This window comes from Pongo pygmaeus, chromosome 7 (genome assembly GCF_028885625.2).
Source record: "Pongo pygmaeus isolate AG05252 chromosome 7, NHGRI_mPonPyg2-v2.0_pri, whole genome shotgun sequence".
NCBI classification, from domain to species: domain Eukaryota; kingdom Metazoa; phylum Chordata; class Mammalia; order Primates; family Hominidae; genus Pongo; species Pongo pygmaeus.
Window position 1 is genome coordinate 116,911,830 of NC_072380.2, and position 27,038 is coordinate 116,938,867.

Genomic DNA, 27,038 nt, shown 5'->3' on the forward strand with positions numbered 1-27,038 from the left:
AGAGTGAATTTGTGAATGAAGGAACACACAAAGGTGACTCTTTTGGCTTCATTTCATCTCTCTAAGAGCTCTGCTTAACAAACTCATTGCTCCCAACCTAAAAAATGAAGGGGCACTTAAAGAAAATAAGACCAGCGAGACAGTTCTTTCTCCTCTCCTTGGAAAATCTTTTCTACTTAAATTCATCTTTATCCATTCATTCTTCTAACACAGTCATTTATTGATCACATGCAGTAAGTAAAAAGCATAAAATGGGAAGATGCTATTCTTACTTTTCCTCTCACCATAGCCTGTGCTGAATAAAATCTTTCTAATTTCCCTTTATGCTATGTCTTAGTCCCGCCAATCTTCCATGCAGTGTGGAAGGCTGCGTCCTTCTCATTCACCTGTTCAACATTTATTGTGCGTCTTCTCTATGCTGAACCAAGCTGGGCCTACGTCATATAGGATCAATTAAAACAAAAATCGAGAGCATAACTCCTCACTCCTTAAGTATGGGCTGTACATGGTGACTTCCTTCCAGAAAATACAACATGGAAAGGGGTGGGGAAAACAGCTGTATGGTGGAGAAACCTGGCAAATATGACCTCAGCCAGTTCATCCAGGTCAATACCAGTAGTGGTAAGTCATGCTCACAGTATGTCTTTTGATACGATGTGATGAAAATGGTTCTTTGCTTACGTGATCTTCCTCCCACAAACCCACAACCCGAGGCTTATAATGAGAAAAACATCAGGAAAATCACAACAGAGGCCATTCTACAAAATACCTGATCGATATTCCTCGAAACTGTCAAGGTCATCAAAAACAGAGTCAGAGAAATTGTCACAAGTCAGGGGAGCCTAAGGACACATGACCACTAAATGTAATATTGGATCCCAGAAGGGAAAAAACAGGCAAAAACTAAGGAAATATGATAAAGCGTGGATTCTAGTTAATAATAACATATCAATATTGGTTCATTAATTGTGACGAGTGTACCATACTAATGTAAGATAATAATAGTGGTAACCAGCTGTGGAGTACATAGGAGTGTCTTGTACTATCTTTGCAACTTTTCTGTAAATCTAAAATATTCTAATATAAAACATTTATTTTAAAAAATGGAACTAGACCTCAAGAATATTAATGAGAAAGAAAAGGAAGACAGATTGTGCTACAGGACTGTAAGTGGGTTTGCTGGGTTTAGTAGAACTCGGGCTGCAAGGTGAGAAGAGGCAGACGGTGACGATGGTAGGGGTAGTGTCTAAGGACAGTGGAAAGCTATGGATGATTCATGGACAGTTAGAAAAGGCTAAAAATATTATTGCACTTCAGAAAGGTCCTAGTTGAGGTCATCAGCATAAATTTTGGTTGGGAACAGCCAGCCCAGATGAGCAACTTTCTCATAACAACCAGGCCAAGAATAGAGGTGCTGTGATCGACCCAGATAAGGGCTCAGCATACAGTTTCTGCAACGATCTCTCTCTTTTAACGTGAACCACAACAAACACGCTTTCTCCTTGAATTCTTCCAGATTCATTATTCTATGAAGCCTCCTCTTCAACAGCCCCCTTCTCTCCTTTTTCCCACATTCTGTAACTGAAAAAAATGAATAATGATAGTGCAAAAATATTCTGATGATGGTTTACAGGAAAATGTTAAATTAGAGGATTAAAGAAGCAAGATATAGAGTAAGTCAAATAAGTCAAAGAAATCCAAAGGAGGCTCAATCAATTCAATATACCCTGAGAATATTTTTCCGCTTTTCAAAAAAAAAAAATGATAAAACAAGAAAAGAAAAACAAAAAGGTCACCGGCTTTTTAAAAGGATGTAGAGTCAGAGAAATAGAACCCCATGGTTCATCTGCCTTCTGATCACCACAGGCAAAATAGCTGAGAACATCTAAAAATGAAAATGTCCTACAAAGAATGAAACTAGTCAAACTAGAGAAATAGAAAATAACCATAATAATACATATCTTGTCTTCGTGTAACACGTTCTTAGTTGACAAAGCATTTTCACATGTATCTCATGTGATTCTAACCAAAACTTTATGAGGTAGGCATAACAATTCTTAATGATCCCATTTTACATATGAGAGAGTGGATTTTCAGAGACTTTAAATGGCCTTTGATGGATCTGGGACCAGAACCTACACATCAGGCTCTGGGGCCTATGGCTGGTTTTCCTTATGTCTGGCACCGGGTGTACACAATCAGCAGACATAGATAAAGAAGCCTTCATACTAGTAAGATAATGCAGAATATGTATCTTTCTCCCAAAAGACACATATACAAAAATGTAAATATTTAATTTTCTATTATCATTATTGTGATAAATATATTTGATCATTAATGTGATAAATAATGTCCTTCATAAAGTGAAGGATGGGAATCATGCAAGAAATGTGAAAGAGCCGGGTGCAGTGGCTCACGCCTGTAATCCCAGCACTTTGGGAGGCCGAGACGGGCAGATCACAAGGTCAGGAGATCAAGACCATCCTGGCTAACGCGGTGAAACCCCGTCTCTACTAAAAATACAAAAAAACTAGCCGGGTGTAGAGGCGGGTGCCTGTAGTCCCAGCTACTAGGGAGGCTGAGGCAGGAGAATGGCGTGAACCTGGGAGGCGGAGCTTGCAGTGAGCTGAGATCGCACCACTGCACTCCAGCCTGGGCGACAGAGCGAGACTCCGTCTCAAAAAAAAAAAAAAAAAAAAAAGAAATGTGAAAGAACTTATGAGAGAAAGCGATAGAAAGAAATGTAAAAACATAGAAGCTTTTTAGTTTGACCTTAAGTTAGTTATTCTTAGACTAGAAATGAGGGAAATTAAGCAGGTACTATATATAGATCTTTAAAAAAATCTACACATCTGGATCATTATGTGCTGTTCTGAAACAACTGAATAGGAAAGGAAGGGCAAGACAATGTTATAGAAATCAGTAGCAAAACTTGTGAGAAAGTGGTCTAAATTTATATAGTCTAAAAACATGACTCAAAGAGACATAATCACAGCCTATGAATATCCTCCAAGCAGCAATATGTGGTAAATAAAGTAAGTGAGTTATTCACAACCTTAGGTTCAGGTCATCTCTCTTTGTCCAGTTGTCTAGGGAAGACAATGCTCTACTCCTGAGCTGGTGTCATCCCTAGAAATTAAAACGGCAGACAAGGGCTCGCCAGGCTGGGCCCTGTTGGAGAGACTCAGGAGTAGGATTCAAAAGAAGAAGGACATCAAATGGCCTCCTGAGATTCTCTATATTGTTAAGAATTAGACTGGAGAGTCTCACCACACGATAAAGTATTTTCATTTTTTCCCTCACCTTTGATAAAGAATGACAGAGAATGAAATCAAATCCAAAAATGCTTTTAGTTATTGGCCCACCTGATTGGAAGACAACATGGAATATGAAAAATCAAGAATATTATAAAGTGCTCTGCTTTGCTATCAGCAGACAGCCTGGTACTGAATCTCATGAAGAAACATCCAGGTTTATGAAGTCAAAGTCACTAGGTCAGGGTTCTCATAGCAAACCTGTCACTTAAACGGTTGTACAGCTACAGTTTTCTCATTGTCATAAGGTAATCAATATTTGTCTCTCCTGGTAAAATCACATTTAAGACACCAAAACATTTTAAAAACCCACGAGAGCTGTGACGTACAGATTATTACTGATGATTAACATTAGTATGATGCTCCCTGTTGTTATGCTTCAAAAACACCATTTTTCAGAAATATTTCTTTCACAGAATAGTTTTCTCCCTTTCGAAAATTTCTAGGTCTTCAGATTAAAGCTCACAATCTCCTTAAGCCACAAGTTATTTCAAAAGGTCTGCCTGGTCCCAGCCCTTGAAGCAGCCTAAATTGTTTGAATTACAGCCAAGATGGCCCTGGGCAGGCCCCTGCTGGGTGTACAGCAGCCCTCTGTAGAGTGATATTTTAAATATCAGGAGTTCTCTAAACACAGCATGCTCAATTCAGCCACAGAACAATCAAAATCCAAGCAATTTTTTTCCATTGCCTTTCCAAGCACAATTTTTCTAGCTTTGCAGAGAAGCTGCCTACATTTGGTTTTACTTGTCTTCATTTTGCATGTAATTATTTTGTATGCAACCGGATATTTAGTCCTTAAATGGGCAATAGTTCCTTATTAACATAAGAAAGATCTTGAACAGTGTCTTGTTGTTATCTTAAGATATTTATGTAAATAAGATGTGTATACCACCCTTTATGGCATTTCATGGATCTTAACCAGTGATGAGGTGATACGCTGAAGTGTTTAACTGAAGGCTGCTTGCTTGCTATGACTACGGCCTGCCGACCATGTGACCTGGTCCCTGAGTGGGAACAGTGGGTGCCCAGAGAGTGTCAAGTGGAAAAAAACAAGGATTTCCTATAGGAATATCTGGGGCTTGTTTTTAGGCTTACAGTGATGGTACCTTAGTGTTTCAAATGATCATCGTTTTCCCAAAGGTAACCCATGAGCACTTCAATTGAAGCTGGGCCTTTGTGATAATATTAGCCCAAGAAACTGTAGACTTTTTCTTACTACAATAAAAACCCTAACAGACTTTGAATAAATGCCTATACAAGGAGGCAGAAGTCCATGCAAGCCCACATACATACGGATTATTAAAGCATTTAATGGAATTTTCTCCACTACAACTGCAAAATTTATGAAAAACACAAATCAGGCTGCAGGTGTTACCTGTACTAACGTCCTATAAGGAGACAATAACAGAGCTCCAGCCTCTATTGACTGCTTTCCTGAGTTGGTGGAATTTGCCAGACTTGCAATATTAACATAGAATTATGGAAATTGGAAACAAAAAGCTGGAATCTACTAGGAATGATAGGCTGAAGATGAACTCAACTGGAAAATTTGGCTAACTGAAAGTGACATCCTTTGTGCTGGAATTTTTCTATCTGAAAGCTTTAAAAAGGCTGTAATTATTTTGAGTTTTCAATTCAACCCTTTTCAAACTAAGCCTTTTATTTCCTTTGTCACGCTGTACCTTTCTTCCATGTGAACTCGGGCATTTGCCAGGCACTGAAGTGGTAAATTCATATTGGTTTTATATACAGATCCATTGTCACAGAATGCAACACAACTTCTGCATCCTCTATGCCAAGAAAAACAAAGGAATATTTGCACATCAAAACCTTTATCTTGTGTACAGGCTCAAAATACCTGAGCACAGCTAAAGAAGTCATCTAAGGAGAAACGGCTGATTAATGCCAAAGCATTATTTCTTTGCAAGTTAATGCATTTTCTCCACGATGAAGCCAAGGAATAAGAGAACTTAGACTTACCTTGTGGCTTTTGGGTCCCAAATAACAATGTCAGCATCTGATCCTACAGCTATTCTTCCTTTTCTTGGATAGAGATTAAAGATTTTGGCTGCATTTGTGCTGGTAACTGCCACAAATCTGTTTTCATCCATTTTACCACTATGCTGTAAAGCAATTCAAAGAATCATTCTAGTGATCAAATACTAAAAAGTATCCTATCAATAAAATGACAAGACTTGCATCTCTTAAACAAACAGAACTGCACCTAATTTCTTATATTGTAGAGCATCGGAGGATGCTGATAAGTATTAAACAGTCATAATGCTAATGATGGAGATGATGGGGTAACATATGGAAGCCTGAAGATGACTTTTCAAAAGCCCCACTACTTAGCATCCACACTAATTCTTCCCATTCATCCTAGAATCACAAAAATTGTAACAGATGACAGCGAAATTTTGGTAATGGTATTTTCGATTCTTATTTAAAGTTTGACAATACCACATTTATGATCTGACTTGTTTATTACAGACCTAAGATTTATGAGATAATCATGTAGACGTTAGATAGAATATTATAGAGTGAGAATAGGTGACAACACTTTTTTTTTTTTTGAGATGGAATTTCACTCTCATTGCCCAGGCTGGAGTGTAATGGTGCGATCTTGGCTCACTGCAACCTCCATCTCCCAGGTTCAAGCAATTCTCCTGCCTCAGCCTCCCAAGTAACTGGGATTACAGACCTGTCCCACCACACCTGGCTAATTTTTTGTATTTAGTAGAGATGGGGCTTCACCATGTTGGCCAGGCTGGTCTCCAACTCCTGACCTCAGGTGATCCACCCTCCCTGGCCTCCCAAAGTGTTGGGATTACAGGCATGAGCCACCGCACCCGGCTGACAACATTTTAAAATCAGCTGGCAATGCTTTTATTATTTTTTAAAGAATATTATAGAGTGAGGATAGCTGACAACACTTTTGAATCAGGTGACAATGCCTTTTTAAAATTTTTTGTTTTGAGATATGGTCTCACTCTGTTGCCCAGGCCGGAGTGCAGTGGTGTGATCGTGGCTCACTGCAGATTTAACCTCCCTTGGCTCAGGTGATCCTCCCCACTCTGCCTCCCAAGCATTAGGTTGGTGCAAAAGCAATCGCAGTTTTGCCATCACTTTTAATGGCAAAAACTGTGATTACTTTTGCACTAACCTAATAGCTGGGACTACATGGTAGGGTATGCCCCACCATGCCTGGCTAATTTTTTATAGAGATGGGGTTTCACCATGTTGCCCAGGCTGGTCTGGAACTGTAATCCTAACACTTCGGGAGGCTGAGGCAATCCAACTGCCTTAGCCTCCCCAAAGTGTTAGGATTATAGGCATAAGCCACCATACCCAGATGCAATCATTTTGAAAAGATAAAAAAACAACTCAAGAGGTTCAATTTTATGCAATTGAAGTTTTAAATGAACCAACAATTATGGATAGTCTATTGCAAGAGATTTTAATATGGACAGAATTCAGAGGGATGTGGCTCCTCTAAAATAAAATTTAAAAGTGTTAGGGGTTTATCCCTATTTATATGGTAAGAGGGTACTTAAGGTTTATTTAATTATCAAGCAGTGCTTGCCTTAAAAATGACTAAGAACCATGCCCTGAAAGTAATATTCCCATAAGTAAACCATATTAATGTTTCATAAATGACATGGTTTTCTATATATTATGAAGAACTATTCAGTCACTGTAAAGCCATTTATATACCAGGGAACTATATAGATTATGAAAATCTGCTATAATAAAGATATTCATTGTAATAACAGAAGTTCAAGTGGAAGCTTGAACTGTCATCAAGAAAATCTAAGTGAAGAGAAGTCATCTGGGATGGTTAGAGTTGAGGTGGAAGAAGAGGGGGTGAGGAAAATAATCAGCAGAAGATGGGGCTATAGAGATGTTTTGAAGATCTAATTGTAAGCTAATGATTCAACTATCATCCAATAAGTAATGGAGACAAGTAAAGGGTTTTTGAGAGAACAATAGCACAAACAGAACTTTATTTTTGAATGAGAACTCCCATTCAAAACCTATCCTCCCTCTAAAATATTGTAAAAAAAAAAATAAAAGCATTGTCAGCTGTTCTCAGTACAGAACAAGAGTTCTTGTACTGGAGTAAAGAATACACTGTAGCAAGTGAGACTCTGGAGATGGGGACCAGCTGTGAGATTACTGCAAAGGTCCACACAAAACATGAGCCTCCAACTAGAATGGTAGCAACGAAGAAAGAAATAAGGAGGCCCTTTGGAAATAAAATTGACAAGACTTGGTGAATAATTCATTAGAGTTAGAAGTAGGTGGTATGTGTAGGGTAAAAGCAATTGAAGAGGATTCTGAAGTGTGAGATATAATTAATGTGTCATTTGAGGGAGGCATCCTGGGAGATGGGTGAGAAGGGCATGACACTGGGGACCAGAAGTCTAACCAGGCGAGTCCCCTCTGCTGGTCTTCACAGCTCCACATGTCAACTGGCTGGACAAGTTAACACGTAGACATTAGTCATGTGATTCTTCTCTGTCCTCTGGGAGAAATTTTCTAGTCATGGACATTTAAATTTTTTTCCAGACTTTAAATTATTACTTTTGTGACTTCATACAGCAATTTTAAAAATATGATATCCAAGGATTCTTTAAGAAGTGACATCAGGCTGGGCACAGTGGCTCACACATGTCAATCCCAACATTTTGGGAGGTGAAGGCGGGTGGATCACCTGAGGTCAGGAGTTTGAAACCAGCCTGGCCAACATGGTGAAACCCCCTCTCTATTAAAAATACAAAAATTTGCCAGTCATGGTGGTGCATGCCTGTAATCCCAGCTACTTGGGAGGCTGAGGCAGGAGAATCACTTGAACCCGGGAGGCGGAGGTTGCAGTGAGCCGAGATTGCACCACTGCACTCTGGTCTGGGCAACAGAGTGAGACTCCATCTCAAAAAAAAAAAAAAAAAAAAAAAGAACTGACATCAACAAAGATTTCATGAAAAGGAGGTATGAGCATAACGAATACCCTTCGTGTATTTTTTTTTTTTTTGTGATGGAGTCTCACTCTGTTGCCCCAGGCTAGAGTGCAATGGTGCCATCTTGACTCACCGCAACCTCTGCCTCACAAGTTCAAGCAATTCTCCTGCCTCAGCCTCCTGAGTAGCTGGGATTACAGCCACGTGCCACCATGCCCGGCTAACTTTTGTAGTTTTAGTAGAGATGGGGTTTCACCATGTTAGCCAGGTTGGTCTTGAACTCCTGACCTCAAGTGATCCACCTGCCTTCGCCTCCCAAAGTGCTGAGATTACAGTTGTGAGCCACTGAACCCTGCCCCTTTGTGTATTTTTTATCATTTCAAGTATTTGTGCCAATGACACATGAGGCATTGGAATTCAAGAGCATGAGAAATCAAGCAGAAGGGCTATGCCATTTCAGAGAATTCAGGAATAACCCTCTTTGTATGCAATCTTAATTCATCCCCTAATGTCTCTGCAAAATAGTGCGATGCATCGTCTAAACTAAAATAAACTATGCAGAGAAGATTATTTCTTTGCTGATGCTATACTGAGGGATGGAATGGTGATGAAGGTGATAGTATTGCATTCCTAGTATCCTCCCTAGTAAAAACAATCAAAAAGCTTCTCTATGAAAATTTGTGCCACTCTCGTCCTCAAATGGGCAGGATCCTAGCTGAAGAACTAGGCAAAGCAAGGCTGGAACCTGCGAAACCCACCACGCCTTTTTCCCATATTACTGACATCCGATCTTCAACACCATTCACCCCATTGGGGATCTTGGTAAAATCATCCTTCCCAAGAGCTTTCTGGCAGGTGTTGAAAGTGCAGTTATCAGTCCCTGTTGTGGTTAGATCATCACTGTAAAAGAAAAAAACACGAGAGTGATGGGGTGAGTATACAGAATACGTTAGGAGGAAACTGCCATAACCTTTCCTAATCTCCTGGCTCCCTTCTCAATTGAAGTCAGAAAAATGCAATGGAGAATGAGCAGTTTTTTCAAGAACATATTTCATCCCTCTCCTGTCTCTATTCTAGGAAGTACTTTCAGAGGACACACTGATAGGAAGCATGGTCCAAGACGGGTTAGGAAACCTGAGTTCTAAGCTCAGCTCCATCACTTACTAGCTCTGTGATATGAGCTTGTCTGAGACTCCATTTCTCATCTAGAAATGAATAGTTACATGTACTTGATGAAGATAACTTCAGAATCACCAGAAAATATGTGAGAGAAAACTCCTTGTGAGCAGAATACTCCATCCACAAAGACATCACCATGGTGATCCTCATGAATGGAGGGCAGGCCCTCCGGGGCAGTCCCTAGCCACACGGCCACACTGGGATGAACAGAGGGTAAGATTGGCTGGGGATGCTGATATTACCAGGGACAGGAATCCTGCTTTGACTTGTGAGTAATCTTGGGGATGCTGAATCATGAAGGAGGAAGGAAGCTGAAAAGAACGGGTAAGTGAACTCTTGTACGGTCTGTCATGAAAAACTCTTAGCTTGAGACTGAGTATCTGTGAATGGGGAGTGTCGGGATGTCCATGAACGGTAGAATTTTCTTTTTTCTTTTCTTTTTTTTTTTTTTGAGACAGAGTCTTGCTCTGTCACTCTTTTGGAGTGCAGTGGCATTATCGCTGCTCACTGCAACCTCTGCTTCCTGGGTTCAAGTGATTCTCGTGCCTCAGCCTCCCGAGTAACTGGAATTACAGGCATGAGTCACCACGCCCAGCCAATTTTTGTATTTTTAGTAGAGATGGGGATTTGCCATGTTCACCAGGCTTGTCTCGAACTCCTGGCCTCATGTGATCCACCGGCCTCAGCCTCCCAAAGTGCTGGGATTACAGGCGTGAGCCACTGCATCTGGCCCTGGAACGGTAGAATTTTCAAGAAAAATGATCATACGTTCCCAGAAAGTAACAGAGTTACCTACACAAAAACCAAGTTCCCATATTGTATCAGCATGGAAAAAAATTCAACAATATTCTGATAAAAAGTAAGGCGTAATGAAGAGCTCTGGGTTTGGGCAACAAGAGATGAAAAAAGTCAGAAAAGAGTAAAGTTTCAGTGAAAATGATCTGATTTCTGTGAGTCTAGAAAAGGCTTTGACAACATATCATAGTATAATTAAGTCAATGTTTTTTGCTCTGCAGCTGAGGGGTACCCAGGGCTGACAGGTCAAGTAGAAGAGAATACTGAGAGGTTAGTGGAGAGTCCAGATGGGAGGACGAGCTCCCCTCCACCCAAACCTTCTTTTGGCAATACACTTCCCAGTCATCTGCAAAATGATTACTTAGCCAACAGGTTCATGAGGAAGTCGGGTGTTGAGGGGTCTGGTCGCAAAGGTGGACCCATGACATGGTGGGCTGCATGGTGCCATTCTTTATTCCAGTAGTGAGTGCCATCTGTGCCAAGACTGGCTGCTATGGGTTCACCATAGACCACCTTCCCTGGAAAGATTAAAAGAAGCATTCATCACTTTAATTTATTCTTAAGAGGACCATATGACAAACATATAAATATTAATCTTTTCTGCCCTAGCAGAGGGTAATATCTACAGTTTAGCAGAATCCCAAACTATAATTTACTTTTGTGGACAGGATTTAAAAATCCATGATGAACATAAATATGAATGAGAAATAAACCTCTGTAAGTGTAAGCCATTCATATTTTAGATCCATTTTTACGGCCATATAACCTAGCAAAAGCTGGCTGGTACAAGAGCCATTCTAATGAAACCTTCTCCAAAACCCTACCAGATAAATGCTATTGTTATCTCCATAAAAAGATGAAAATAAAGCTATGGAGTAGTAACTTCTCTACATTTACATTACATATACTCTATGTGGTGTGGAGAAGGTAGAATTTGAACCCAGAATTTGACTCCAGTGGTCCTAACTTTTATGCTTTACTACCCTGATGACAGATAATTATTAGTTAGGTCATATGGAATTCAACCACAGCATATCTCTGCTGCAAATCAATTGATAATCTTTTCATGCCCTTGAAAAAAAGAGCTCCTCAAAAAACTTGTATTAAATGAAAGAACACTCAGATAATAAAGTCTTAGCCAGAAATGCATATTTTAAAAATCATGCAAATGAGGCCATCAAAAAAAAGCGTATGATGTTAGAAAAGTTAATAGTGCACAGTGAATTTGAATTTAAAATCAGAATCCTATCTCTGATTAGCATTTGTCAGAATAATAGGTTTGCTGGCATCAACCTGATCAAATTCAGGCAATCATTAAGGAGAGCGCACAGTAGAAAGATGCTGGCATACCAAATTAGTTCACTCTGGTCCATCAGATGCTGAGTTTTAGTTAAAATCCTGATATATAACTGAAATTAACGATTTCCTCAGAGAGTACTGACAGTAGATGGCCGCCAGTTGCCTGAGTCATATCAAATTGGAACACAGAACCCTATTATTTCATAGATCCTTCTCCAAACTAGCCATCTTCCACTAGCTAGCTTAGGAATTTGAAAAACCATGAAAGCAAGGCTTATTGAAGCCCAAGAACTTCAATTCTTAAGTAACCAAGTATCAATAAAAGTTATCCCCCAGGGACTCAGCCATGGCTAAGTTACTTTGCTTCCGTGACGTGCCCTACTGGATGAATCCCGTCCCCATTCGGATTCTTACTGCCCTATCCCCAGAAAAGGAGAAACACCATTAGCAACTCTTTCTAAATATAGAATAAGCAGCAATCATTTTTAGTGAATGAAGAGGTAATGTACTATCTACTGAAGAACTGGGAAGATGGACATGATATTTTATTTGCAAGTATGAAGAGACCTTCCTATTCCAAGGGAACGTCTTACAGATGCTTGGACAATGAAAACTCAGAGACTTGATCTGCAATCACTTTACAAGTCGCTGACTGAGGATTTTCCATGGTGATTTATCATCGAGGAAAGATCCTTATCACATGTTCTATTCAATCACTTGGCCCATCAAGGTGATATGGGAATATGGTGCCAAAAGTTCTGCAATTTTAACAGCACTCAGGAAAAATTAAAAGTGTCAGTGTCTACCAGGAGTCTGCCAGGACTGTTTTGAAACCAGATGACAGGTAATTTCCTTGGAAGGGCTTAGCTCCTTTAAAATATGACAGGCCACTTTAGTGGCCTCTCATATACAACTAGCTCTTCGTAACTGGGCTATTTTCAACTTTATCCCCATTTAGTATCTGTTAATATCCAAAATAAAATTTAAAAAGTAAAAATTCCTAACTGCATATTCTGTTTCCTGTTTCACTATTTCTAAGGCATTTTCAAAGGACTAAAAAGCATGCAAGAACTAAAAAGGGGAAGGAAAACAGGAGGCCTGGATAATCCATAAATTGGATAATCAAACTGGATAATTCAGCATAATTATGGGTTCTGTTAGATTTGGGCTAAAAATAAAATAACAATAAAAGTAGCTAACACATGCATACCATTCTATAGTTTGCAAGGCTCCCAAATACAATCTCATTTGACCTTCATAGCCGCCTTCATGCTGGTTTGACAGATGAAAAAATTGATGCTCAATGAGACTAATGTGCCCAACACACACTGGCACTAAGTGGTACAGCCAGAATTAGAGTCATAGTATTATAATATCATATCATATGCACTGTGTTACTAGGAAAAGTGCCATTTTTTATTACTTGGGAAAGAGCATGTATTTCTAAATGTTTAAGTCAACCACAGGCTATTTGTGGATGTGGCTGAGCATTTTTTCAATTTCACTTACTGGTTTCATTTACTACACTTAGTTGGTTGGCAATGAAGAGTGCTCTATCTGTCTTCAGCCTGGTACTATCCTGATTACATTCACAACTGGAGGGTTTCAACAACTCTTAGGAGACAGGAACATCTTCATCATTAATCTCCTCCCACTGTCTTAGCAAGCTTCACATTAGGTTGTATCATCTCTACCCATAGATGTTCTCTCCTTATTTCTCCATTTTTTGGCTCAAACCCAAACAAAGAAAAGATTCTGCCCTTTATGATGCAACCTCCCACTTAAAGGAGTTTCACCCTTTGAGAGATACTCAAGATTTCCCAGTAATGAAGCCAGTCAAACCAATCCAAACTCTCCACTGACCAGACAACCCATTTATTAGATGACGGTGATAGAGCAGATGTTAACACCTTGTCTGGATCTGCAAGCAACACTTAATATTGAGTCCTGAGATCTGCTAGAGAAGGTTGAAAGATGCAGAGAAAAAGCATAGGCATCCAGGAGCAAAAGCCCTGGCCACTAAATAGGAGGCCAAACATATTTATAGAAATAAATCTTCCTAGCCAAAAGGATAGAGCCAAACTTTCCTGGACTTTATTTTGATTCAAAACATTACATTTACAAAGGAAGAAAAGAATTGAGAAGGAAAATACACAGAAGCAGCTTGGTAGAATGGATCATACAGATATAGATTCAAATCCTGCTTTTGCTACGTTTTAGCTGGTGACATTGTACGAAGTAAGTCATTGTTCTTAGTCTGTTTTTCTCATCTGTGAAATGGGATCACAGTGTCCCTCTAGTGTGGCAATTTTGTGAAGGTCAAATAAATTAATGTTTATGAAAGTACCCAGAATCTTCCTGGGACCCTGGAGACATTTTATGTTATGGGCTGAATTGTGTCCTCTGCCCAAATCCACATGTTGAAGTCCTAACCCCTGGTACCTCAGAATGTAACTGTATTTGGGAAAAGGATCTTTACGGAGGTAGTGAATTTAAAGTGAGGTCATTAGGGTGGGCCCTAATTCAATAAGACTGTGGTTCTTATACGAAGAGGAAATTTGGACACATATAGGGGAAGATAACGTGAAGACACAGGAAGAAGATGGCCATCTACAAGCCAAGAAGAAAAGCCTGGAACACATCCTCCCTCCACAGCTCTCAGAAGGGGCCAACCCTGTTCAACCCTGTTGTCACCTTGGTTTTGGACTTCAAAACTCCAGAACTGTGAGAAAATAAATTCCTGTTGTTTAAGTGGGCTAGTCTGTGGCACTTTGCAACAGCAGCCATAGAAAACTCATACACCACAAATGTTAGTTTCCTGATAGCCACACAATTCTATTTTTTTAATGGCTAGCTTTTAACTGCTATGCAATTGGATGTAATGCAAATTATCTTGTTCTAAATTTAAAGGACAATGGAGTGTTCTGATGTTCATATGCAAGAAAGAAGAAAGGCAGCCTGGCTAACATAGTGAAACCCCATCTCTACTAAAAATACAAAAAATTATCCAGGTATGATGGTGCACACCTGTAGTCCCAGCTACTTGGGAGGCTGAGGCACGAGAATCACTTGAACCCAAAAGGTAGAGGGTGCAGTGAGCCAAGGTCATGCCACTGAACTCCAGCCTGGGCAACAGAACGTGACTCTTTCCAAAAACAAAGAGAAGAAAGGAAACTTGAGACTCAAAATGACCTTGACTCAGTGGCACATTGATTCTTCCTACAGCACTAGTGCCTAAGCATCAGTTCATTGCATGTGAGTAAATGAAATTTGGTGTATTCTTGTTCAACACTGGCAAGCAGCACTCAGCGTGACTACTTGGGAAGAGAGGGGCCACTGTGTGGATTTTCCTCCCCATCTTTTAAAACACAGGAGGAATATATGGGAGACAGAGTTTACATAAAATGGAAAATAGGAATTCCAAAGCCTCTGTTGACAAAAAGAGTCAAACTCTATAAAATATTTGAAGAGATTCATTCTAAGGCAAATATGAGTAACCAATGGCCTATGAAACAGCCCTCAGGAGATCTTGAGAACATGTGCCCAAGGTGGTTGGGGCACAGTCTAGTTTTATACATTTTAGGGAGATATGAGACATCAATCAAATACATGTAAGCGATACATTGTTCTGGTCCAGAAAGGCAGGACAGCTCAAAGTGGGGGCTTCCTGGTTATAGGTAGATGTCAAAATTTTCTGATTGGCAATTGGTTGAAAAAGTTATTATCAATAGAAAAAAATGTTTGGATTATGATAAGGGGCTGTGGAGACCAAAGTTTTATCATGCAGATGAAGCCTCCAGGTAGCAGGCTTCAGAGAGAATAGATTGCAAATGGTTTTTATTAGACTTGTTGATGTTAAATGCTGGTCAGCTTTTCCTGAATTCCAAAAGGGAGGAGGACATAATGAGGCATGTCCAACCCTCCCCTCCCGGCGTGGCCTGAACCAGTTTTTCGGGTTAACTTTGGAATGCCCTGACTGAGAGGAGGGGTTCATTCAGATGGTTAAGGGGCCTTAGAATTTTATTTTTGGTTTACACCTCTCTGCAAGAGAACTTTTTATTTTACAAAGATACGCCTATTAAGTAAAACTATAAGCAAAACTAAAACCAAATGAAATCAAATCAAACAAACAACAATCAAATATACAAACACATTAAACAACCACAATCTAGCCCAGTTTACTGTGAGCTGCTTGAGATCTGAAATTGTCTTAATCATCTTAGCAAATCTAATGCCTAGAGCACAGTACCTAGCATGCGCTTGGCATCCAAGAACTTTGTTGTTTATGAAAAATATAAGGAAAATATTTGTTAAGTTCAAATGAGCATCATATTTTTACCCTAAAGAAAGGAACATGGATTTAAAATAGAGGTAAACTTTATTAAGACAAGCTAAAACAAGTTTAACTGTAAACCAAAACAACAGCAAAGCAGTGCATTGACAATTTCAGTCATAAATGGGAAACAACGCCAGATACATAGCAATTAGGGCATCAAGCTAAATTGCTTTGAGAAATTGCCACCATTCTAAACAAATCACAGAAAGGTAGTGAATTCATGAGCCTACAGGTTCTACTGGGAAGTACGAAGGTGAAGTGAACAATGTATTTCCTAAAAAGCCATTAATGATCCCGTATGCCAATACTGTGGCAGAAAAAGAACATGTATAGCTGCTCAGACCAAAATTTAAAAAGGGTCACTGAAGCCAATGACACACATTGACACATACATTCTTCAGACAAAAACTAGACTGGAGTGGGTGATAGAAGTCAGGGGCTGGCAGACTGGACTGTCCACATGAAACACAATGACAGCTTGTTTGTCCAACTTCACACTTGGGCTATGGAGCAAGGGAGACAAACTCTGCTTCTGGAAGAAAAGGATAACGCTTTAGGGAGAAACGCCTGATTCCCTTGCCTCATCTCTGCAAAAGTGTTTTCTCACAAGAAGGGTGGATGAGAACTAATCTAGTTCTATTAGGCTGGTGCAAAAGTAACTGTGTTTTTTCCCATTGAAAGTAATGGCAAAAACCACAATTACTTTTGCACCAGCCTAATAGTTACTCAACTTGGACGAAAAAATACTTAAGCATGAAATGGGCATTCTTTGCAAACTCAAAGGTGATGCCACTTTCGATGGCTTGGACTTGAAAGTTTTCTTCTTTCTGTAACCTGCTTTTTACTTTTTATTGCAGAATGTTAAAAGAAAGTATCAAGCATGAGCAAAAAGAAACCTCAGGCTTTGGATGCACTGAACATTCCCCACCTCCTTTCCCAGTTCACAAAAAAAATCCTGGTGAAGACAGACAAAAGGGAAAGAATCCAGAGCTGCACTGGGGTTGAAAGAAGGATCATGGCCGACCAGGGTTTTGGTAGATTTTAGGAATGTGGAAAGCAGATGGGATGGCAATAATTCATAAATAAAAGTTAGGGGGAGTGACAGCCTGACCTGAAGGAGTAGAAGGAGTCATGAAGACCTTTCCTCCTGGGGCAGAAAGGGCAGTGAAGGGGAGGGGAGGAGGAGGTCTGGGTCTGTCAACACTCACCCTCACCTCTGCAGGGAAATGAAGCTGCTTAGGTGGTGTTGATGCTAGATTGAGGTCCCTGCACCTTAAAGTGAAGCTGTCCAGTGACTATGCCCCATGTGCATTCACACAGCAAGTTCAGGAAACAGACATGCTTGGTGGAAGAGGAAATCCATGCCTGTTCCCACACTGACCAACTGAACTGTCTTGTTGACATACGGACTGCCAAGGACCACCAGACTTTTGAAGAAAACACAAACAGCACACGCACACACAAAAAAGAGGACCAGGAGTTTTAAAAACTGAAAAATTGGCCAGGCACAGTGGCTCACGCCTGTAATCCCAGCACTGTGGGAGGCGGAGGTGGGCGGATCACCTGAGGTCAGGAGTTCAAGACCAGCCTGGCCAACATGGCGAAACCCTGTCTCTACTAAAAATACAAAAATTAGCTGGGCATGGTGGTGGGCACCTGTAATCCCAGCTACTCGGGAGGCTGAGGCAGGAGAATCACTTGAACCTGGGAGGAGGAGGTTGCAGTGAGCTGAGACCGTGCCAGCCCGGGCAACAGAGTGAGACTCCATCTAAAACAAAACAAAACAAAACCCTGAAAAATTGAACTAAAAAGAAACAGAGTAACCCAGGAAACAAAAGAGAATTTTAAAAAAATCTTCATTAGTATTCTTAGATTAAGAAGATAAGATGGGCCCAATGGTTCATGCCTGTAATCCCAACACTTTGGGAAGCCGAGGCAGAAGGATCACTTGAGCCCAGGAGTTCAAGACCAGCCTTGGCAACATAGTAAGACTATGTCTTTATATAAAAATAAATAAATAAACAAATAAAGTACCAATTTTTTTTTTAAAAAAGAAAGTAATACATCTATTGAAAGAAAAACATGAAAAAGAATAAAGAACCATGGAAAAAAGAGTGCTTAGAGAACAAGAACATTTTCTTGGAAATAAAGGTGTGATTACCAAGACACAAGTTTATTAGAAGGGCAGGAAAAAGTAAACAAAAATATTTCCTAAAATGTATAGCAAAAATTCAAATATTTTTTTAAAAAGGTGAAAATAGTTAAAAGACATGGAGGATTATGATGGAGTCCCAGGAAAAGAAAACAGAGGACATGAATATGGAGGAAAATACAGAAGAAACATTTTCAGAATCAAAGCTCAGTCATCAGATTGATAAAGCCCTCTGAACATGAAGGTGAATTTTTAAAAGGCCTACTACTAAATGTAGCCTTGTCAGAGGTGTTCCAACCAGAGCAACTCCATCTTGAAGAGGGGCTGGGTAAAATGAGGCTGAAACCTCCCGGGCTGCAGAAACAGGATGTGGTAAAGAAGCTGGCCAAAACCCACCAAAACCAAAATGACAACGAGAGTGACCTCTGGTCATCCTCACTGCTCGTTATATACTAATTATAATGTATTAGCTATAATGTATTAGCTAAAAGACTCTCCCACCAATGTCATGACAGTTTACAAATGCCATGCCAACATCTGAAAGTTACACAATATGGCCTAAAAAAATGAGGAACTCTCAGTTCCACGAATTCCCTGCCCCTTTCCTGAAAAACTCATGAATAATCCACCCCTTATTTAGCAGATATTCAAAAATTAACCATAGAAATACCCAATCAGCAGCCCCTGGGGCTGCTCTGTCTATGGAGTAGCCATGCTTTTGTTTCTTTACTTCTCTAATAAACTTGCTTTCACTGTACTTTATGGACTCACACTAAATTATTTCTTGAGCAAGATCCAAGAACCCTCTATGGGGGTCTGGATTGGAACTCCTTTCCAGTAATAGTCTCAGTGAAATTTCTGGACATCTAAAATGAAGAGAAAGTATAAAAATCTTACAGATAATGAAAAGTTTGTGATAAGAAGACAAGAAATTGTATAGGGTTTTCCTGTTCCTCAGTAACACTGGATGCCAGCAGAGAAGGAAACTGTGCCTTCATAATTCAGAAGGAAATATTTCAGAACCAAGAATTCCACACCCATTCAAACCACCCAATAAGCCTGAGGACATGGAATCAGAAAATTTACCTGTTACACACTTTTCCTGAAAAATTACCTGAAAATCTTCAAAGTAATTCAAGAAAAAGGGAGATATGGAAACCAGGAATCAGTATATCCAACCTCATTATCCCAGAATGACATCTCTACTGCAGGCTTAGCAAGCAGCTATCAAAAATGAAAGGGAAAGTCAGCAGATTCTCCTCCCACAAAGAATCTCTGCAAGTAGAGCTGATTCTATTCAATAGAAAGTATGATGAAGAAGCTAGAACTCTTCATGATATGGTAAAGAAGGCATATATTTCTTTTCTCAACCTATTTTAAAAAGAGCTAATTGGAAAAATGTCAGGAGAAACGAGAAACTTTGCAAGACAATAATGGTCTAAATATGTAGCAAACTAAAATGAGGCATGCTTTTGAGTCCTATTGGAATGAAGAAAACTCACTTGACCTTGACACTTGGAAATTGCTTCTCTGAGAGTCAATTTGAATAACACTAACTTGCACTCCAAGTTACTGCTATAAATTTCTCTGAAGTTCTCTTCTCACTAATTGTTTCTACAGAGAAGAATATTTCCATAATTTTACCCTGTGACAGTTCTAAATTTTAGACTTAACCTGTAGACAAAGCATGGAAGAGCTAATTAGAGTTACAGAGTCTGTGTAAAGATAATAATACAGCTGGTAGACATCTGGAGGAGGCAGAGAGAGAGAGCACTTAGGACCTCTAAGTTTCTTCTTCAGCCTGTAGAGAAGAGATGTCAGGCTGGGCACGGTGGCTCACAGCTCTAATCCCAGCTCTGTGGGAGGCCATGGTGGGAGGTTAGCCTGAGACCAGCCTGGGCAACATGGTGAAATACCGACTCTACAAGACATTTAAAAATTAGCCATGTACAGTGGTGCATGCCTATAGTCCCAGCCACCCTGGAGGCTGAGGCAGGAAGATTGCTTGAGCCCAGGAAATTGAGGCTACAGTGACCTGTGTTCTTGCCACTGCATTCCAGCTCCTGTGAGATCCTGCCTCTTTAAAAAAAAAAAAAAAAAAAAAGGAATAGCTAAAACGTAAAATAAAACACGTAAAATTAAATATATCATTTGAAGTGACATTTATTACTGACAAAACTCAGGAGGTGAGAAGTTTACAGGAACTAAATTACTCGTTTTTCATAGTTGAGAGTCAAGTGATACTGTCAAAAATTACAAATCACTACAAACTTATAGTTTAGGATTTTAGAGGTCACCACCAAAAACTAAAGATAGATAAGTTTAAAATCACTGGCTCTAAAGAATGAGCTGAGGGAGATAGAAGATATTTACTTTCCATTTAATACTTCATCATTTCCACTCCCAAAATTAATCTTTTAATAATGATAAAAATAGCAAAGTGATGATAATGTCTTAAATAAAAAATGTAAATGTAATGCCAAAACCCAAAAACCAATTACAATTACAAATTTTAAAACACCAAAGCCAGCAAGTCGTAGTGGCTCACTCCTGTAATCCCAGTGCTGTGGGAAGCTGAGGCGGGAAGATCGCCTGAGACCAGGAGTTCAAGGCCAGCTTGAACAACAAATGGAGACTTCATTTCTACAAAAAATTTTAAAAATTGGCTGGGTGTGGTGGCATACATGAGTAGTCGCAGCTACTTGGGATGCTGAGGTTGGGAGGATCATTTGAGCACAGGAGCTTGAGGTGACAGTTAGCTAAGATTGTGCTACTGCACTCCAGCCTGGGTGACAGAGAGACTCTGTTTCTAAAAATAAATTAATTAATTAACCCCAAACCCATTAAATACAAACTTGATATCCAGGTTTTCCCAACTTCAGATCAATTTCTCCTTTAACACAGTGGAGAGTGACAGAAAAAGTTTGGGCTTTGGGGTCACATAGACTTGGACTTGAATTCCAAGTTTAGCACTTACTAATAAAGTGATCTTTGGCTTAATTCACCAATCTCTCCCAAGCCTCAATTTCATCAGTCACAAAAGAGTAGTAAAATTGAGCATGAAGCATTATTATGACAATTTTTTAAAAGACAATGTGTATTAAAGCACACTGATAAGATAAGAATATAGTAAAACCTGAAATAAGATAAAAGAGATTAAAATACTACTATGTGCCAGGCACATATTAAGCACTCAACAAGCTGTTAGTTGTTATCATTACTATCCCGCTCTTCTGGATATAGAGCTGGCAATTGAACAATAAAATCAAATTTAATAGCATTATATTTCTAGGTTACCACAATGAAGCAATCAATAATTGGATCTCCTTTGTGCCTCCTGGAGCCGTGATTCTCAGGCTTTCATATGCATATGAATCACCTGGGATTCTAGTTATAAATGCACTTTCTGATTCAGGGACTCTGGATGGGCCCCAAGGCTCTGCATGTCTAAGTAGCTCCCAGGCAATGTGGAGGCTGCATTCTAGGGACCACACTGTGAGAGTCAAGGCCCTTGAAAATAGAATGGGCTCCTGATGTCACGTGATCCACCCGCCTCGGCCTCCCAAAGTGCTGGGGTTACAGGCATGAGCCACCTCGACCAGTCTGACCAACATGGTGAAACCCTATCTCTACTAAAAATACAAAAAAATTAGCTGGGCATAGTAGTGGGAGCCTGTAATCCCAGCTACTCGAGAGGCTGAGGCAGGAGAAGTGCTGGAACCCAGGAGATGGAGGTTGCAGTGAGCCAAGATCGCGCCACTGCACTCCAGCCTGGGTGACAGAGTAAGACCCTGTCTCAAAAAAAAAAAAAGAATGGGCTGGCAATGGTATTTACAGATGGGAGATTTTCATAGTATAAATGTGTAAAACTGAATGATTTCTTATTTACATCTATCTTGCTCTTTTACATTTAGAAATGATGTTAGATAATAAATGAGTACAGACAGCATCTTCTGTAAAAGGTCAGTGCGGTCCAACAGCTCTTGTCCCACTGTACTACCCAGGGATCTGTCCTTTGGTTTGCTGACGCAGTCACCATGTGAACAGCTGGGCACAGTTTATGTCCAACCCTTCCTCTTTGGGCCCCTGCTTGATGCCATGCCTTGGTCACATGCATAGGATAGGAAATCTTTCAAACTATTTTATTCTGAAGCAATGTTGCCTCTTTGACAATTGCGCATGAGGGTATTTTCACAAGTATTATACTGTCACAGTAAGTCTGACTCGACTACAACGTTTAGGGTGGTATTTTAAATATTTCATGTTTACCATTCCTTGGGGAAAATATGAGCAGTGTCCCAAAAATTACATATGCAATTTGAACCAGCAATCCCACTTCTAGGAACCTACCCTCAAGATACCCATTTTGTGGTGGGCAGAAAGATGGAGCCCAACAGATGTCCACATCTTAATCCCCATAGCCTGTGAATATGTTACTTTACATGGCAAAGGGATTAATAGATATGATTAAATTAAGGCCCTTGAAATGGGGAGATTATCCTGAATTAATCAGGTAGGCTTAATATAAGGGGACCTTAAAGTGAAAGAGAGAGGCAAAAAGGTCAAAATAATGTGATGTGAGAAGGTCTCAACCCATTGTGGCTGGTGCTGAAGATGGAGGAAGGGGTCACGAGCCAAGTAATTCGAGGGGCCTGGCAAGGGCTTCCTAGGACCTCAGAAAGGGATGCAGCCCTGCAGACACCTTGACTGTAGCCCTGTGAGACCCATTTCAGGCTTCTGACCTCCAAAACTAATGTGTCTTTCACAAATTGAAATGGCATATGCATAAGGCCATCACTGTGGTTTCTCTTGAAACAGCTAAAGATTGGAAACAAACCAGATATCCATCAATAGGGGACTTGTTGAATAAATACAGTAGCATACCCTGCACTTACGAAAAAGAATGAGGAAAATCTCCGTATCTAATGTGGGCTGACCTTCAGAACATATTTTCAAGTGGAAAAAAAAAGCAATGTGTAGACAAGGTGTATAGTATGCTACCTTTTATGTAGGAAAGAAGGACTATATTCTTATTTGGTAAAGAGAAACATGTAAAGATAGGCCAGAAATAAATTAATAAAAATCATTACTTATACTGTATGGGAAGAAGGAGCTAGAGAAGGCAAGTAAAACTTCACTGAACATTTTTATATATAATTTTGACTCTTGGACCATGTAAATGTTTTACAGATTCAAGAAATAATATTGAATTTTAAAATAATTTACAATAAAACTAAAATGTCTGCATGTACTAGTTTTCTGGCTATGATCTGTATTCTAAAACCCTCCCTAGACTTTTACTTTGCTCCAAATGGAATTCTATCCCAACGCAAAACAAATACCCAAGATCAAGAAACTGCTTCCTGACAGAACAGTCAAAATTGGAGCTTGAAGGTGGGTTAGAAGTGAAAATTTCTGCTGATTTCACTGTTCCTTAAATAATATTCTGACATTATGGACCCCGGTACACGACTTAACAAAGAAAATAATTATAGACCGACTCATCTCATAGAGATGGCAACAGCACCATCTGGTGGGAAAAACCTATAGCTTTAAAATTGCAGTACTTACATTTTCTTTTTTAAGGGGTGAAATTCTTTTACATGCGAGAGTAGCAATCAGAAATGGTTGGTTAGTAAGATATTATTAAATCCTATGTGAAATAAGCCCACACTTAAGGCAAGATGTTGATGGATTACATTTTAAAAGTGCACACAGCTTGCACAAAATCGTTACTGAACCTTAATGCAACAAGAAGAAATTTTGACAAAATTTGTTTTGGTATCAATTATATACATGCCAAAACCATGCGGTGGGTCATGCTTGTAATCCCAACATTTTGGGAGGCCAAGGTGAGAGGATTGCTTGAGCCCAGGAGTTCGAGACTAACCTGGGCAACATGGTGAGACCCTGTCTCTACAAAAAATTTAAAAATTAGCTGGGTGTGGTGGCACATGCCTGTGGTCCCAGCTACTTGGGATACTGAGATGGGAGGATCACTTGGAAGTTAGAGACTGCAGTGAGCCGTGATTGTACCACTGCACTCCAGCCTCGGCAACAGAGTGAGACCCATTATTTTTATAATGAATCTTACAAAAATACAGCCTGTTTTAATAAAAAACAAACAAAAACAGCAAGGTTGAATTATAACACTGTCTCTGATTATCTGTATTCCTAAAATTGAGATGACAGAAGCTACCATGGGACTAAAGTCATTGAGTAAAATGCACCTTATTTGTTTTTCATCCTTTCTCTACCAGTATTGGCAAAAGACTGAAATCATTTCTTTGCCCAGTGCTTATCAAAAATAGGAGATTTTCTCTTTCCTTTAAGATGAGTATTTACATACTAGGCTGAACCAGAGAACTGAGGCAATTAGGCAGTTTGGGGTAAAAATAACTTAGATTTTAAAATCTTAAAATAACCATCATAAAAATACCATTTGGATAATTGCTTCAATTGCTCCAACATCCGAGTGGCTGTCAGATGAATCAACTCAATTCAAAAGAAATTTATTGAGCATGTACTAGGTGCCTTGCACTGCCCTGATTCAGGTAGTGGGAAGGGTAGTGGAGCTGCCTAAGAGATAGGGAAGCTTCTCCAAAATGAACGAAAGAGGGCTAGGCATGGTGGCTCACACCTGTAATCCCAGCACTTAGGAAGGCCAAGGCGGTGGATGATTAGAGGTCAGGAGTTTGAGACTAGCCTGGCCAACATGGTGAAACCCCGTCTGTACTAAAAATATAAAATTTAGCCGGGTGTGGTGGTGCTCACCTGTAATTCTAGCTACTCAGGAGGCTGAGGCAGGAGAATCGCTTGAACCTAGAAGGCAGAGGTTGCAGTGAGCTGAGATCACGCCATTGCACTCCAGCCTAGGCAACAAAGCGAGACTCCATCACAAAACAAACAAACAAACAAACAAAAACTGGAGAGCTTTGCATTTAGCTATCATATTTAAAAGTGGCTGCTAGTGGCATTGAGTGTGGGGGCATGTGGCTAAAGGAAATGTCCTGGGGTCCCAAGGATGGAGAAGAAATAACAAATGAAACCTGAAGGTAAAGAGGCAAGGATGAAGATGAACAAAAGTGGGGGAAAACAGACACACATAAGGATAAATGAAACCAGGAGGCTAATAAAAAGGGAGGAAGAAAAGTTGTGGAAATCCACGTGCACTTTCTCCAAAACTGAAGCAGAGGCTACAGACATGGACTTTCCTCTTCAGCTAACACTGAGTTCTCAGTGAGGTTACATTCGGGAATTACCGTCTCTCCTTGCATCCGCTATCACCTTAGCTGCAGACTTGCTCATCACATGCACAATGTAGAGAGGACAGTTCACAGCGCTGGCTATGGTGATGGCTCTCAGCGTGGCCTCTGCCTCCACTGCCTCTGGGCGGCACAGCTCGTGGCCCTCAGGGCCTGTTATCCCCAGAGCCAACATCTTCTTTGCTCCCTAAAAAGACAGCAGGAATGTGTATATGTGCAAGGAAGGTTTACTAATGATAGATATCATTATTTTATCATAAATTAAATGCAATACTAGGCTTTTGATCTGTTAGGTATAGGGGTGTGTGTGTGTCTGTGTGTGTGTGTATATGAACATATTTGTGTAAATATATATATAACACATATATATATAACATGTATATTTGGTAAAAATAATTTTGATAGTCTAATCATATAAGTTAATTTTCCATATGCATATTTTACCATCACTTTTTTTTATTGAAAAGGGGAAAAAGCAAACACAGGCAACCAAAGCAAAAATGGACAAATGGGATGACATCAAGTTAAAAAGCTTCTGCATAGCAGAGGAAACAATCAACAAAGTGAAGAAACAACCCACGAAATGGGAAAAAATATTTGCAAACTACCCATCTGACAAGGGATTAATAACCAGAATATATACAAAACTAAAACAACTCTACAGGAAAAAAAGTTAATAATCTGATTTAAAAATGGGCAAAAGATTTGAATAGAGATTTCTTCAAAGAAGACATACAAATGGCAAACAGGCATATGAAAAGGTGCTCAACATCACTGATCATCAAAGAAATGCACATTAAAACTACATTGAGATATCATCTCACCCCAGTTAAAATGGCTTATATTAAAAAGACAGGCAATAACAATTGCTGGTAAGGATGTGGAGAAAAGGGAACCTATGTACGCAGTTGGTGGGAATGTAAATTAATAAAACTGCTATGGAGAATAGTTTGGAAGTTCTTCAAAAGACTAAAAACAGAGCTACCATATGATCCAGCAACCCCACTGCTGGACATATATGCAAAAGAAGGGAAGTCAGTATATCAAAGAGATATACCTGCATACCCATGTTTGTTGCTGCACTGTTTACTACAGCCAAGCTCTGGAAGCAACCTAAGTGCCCATCAACAGATGAATAGATAAAGAAAAATGTGGTACATATACACAAGGGAGTACTATTCTGCCATAAAAAAGAGTGAGATCCAGTCATTTGCAACAACATGGATGGAACTGGAGGTCATTATGTTAAATAAAATAAGCCAGACACAGAAAGACAAACATTGCATGTTCTCACTTATTTGTGGGATCTAAAAATTAAAACAATTAAACTCATGGAGATACAGAATAGAAGGATGGTTATTAGAGGCTGGGAAGGTTAGTGGGGAGGGATGGCAGTGGGAAGGGGGGGAAGGTGGGGATGGTTTGTGTGTAAAACAAAAAAACAGAAAGAATGAATAAGATCCAGTACTTGATAGCACAACAGGGGCACTATAGTCAATAATTGCAACTTTTGGCCGGGCGCGGTGGCTCACGCCTGTAATCCGAGCACTTTGGGAGGCTGAGGTGGGCAGATCACAAGGTCAGGAGACCGAGACCACCCTGGCTAACACGAGGAAACCCCGTCTCTACTAAAAATACAAAAAATTAGCCGGGCGTATTGGCGGGCACCTGTAGTCCCAACTACTCGGGAGGCTGAGGCAGGAGAATGGTGTGAACCCGGGAGGCGGAGCTGGCAGTGAG

At 39.9% G+C, this 27,038-nt stretch overlaps 1 protein-coding gene across 3 annotated transcripts in view; it reads right to left on the minus strand.

Moving 5' to 3' along the window:
- Positions 1-27,038, minus strand: part of DPYS (dihydropyrimidinase) — a 94,693-nt gene that overhangs the window by 46,733 nt on the left and 20,922 nt on the right. For all 3 annotated transcript variants that reach the window (XM_054498968.2, XM_054498967.2, XM_054498965.2), the window contains exons 4-7: positions 25,296-25,485; positions 10,608-10,764; positions 9,031-9,172; positions 5,295-5,437 (exon numbers count right to left, since the gene is read on the minus strand). In XM_054498968.2, the coding sequence (XP_054354943.2) occupies positions 5,295-5,437; positions 9,031-9,172; positions 10,608-10,764; positions 25,296-25,485 (632 nt within the window). The remainder of the gene's footprint in view (positions 1-5,294; positions 5,438-9,030; positions 9,173-10,607; positions 10,765-25,295; positions 25,486-27,038) is intronic.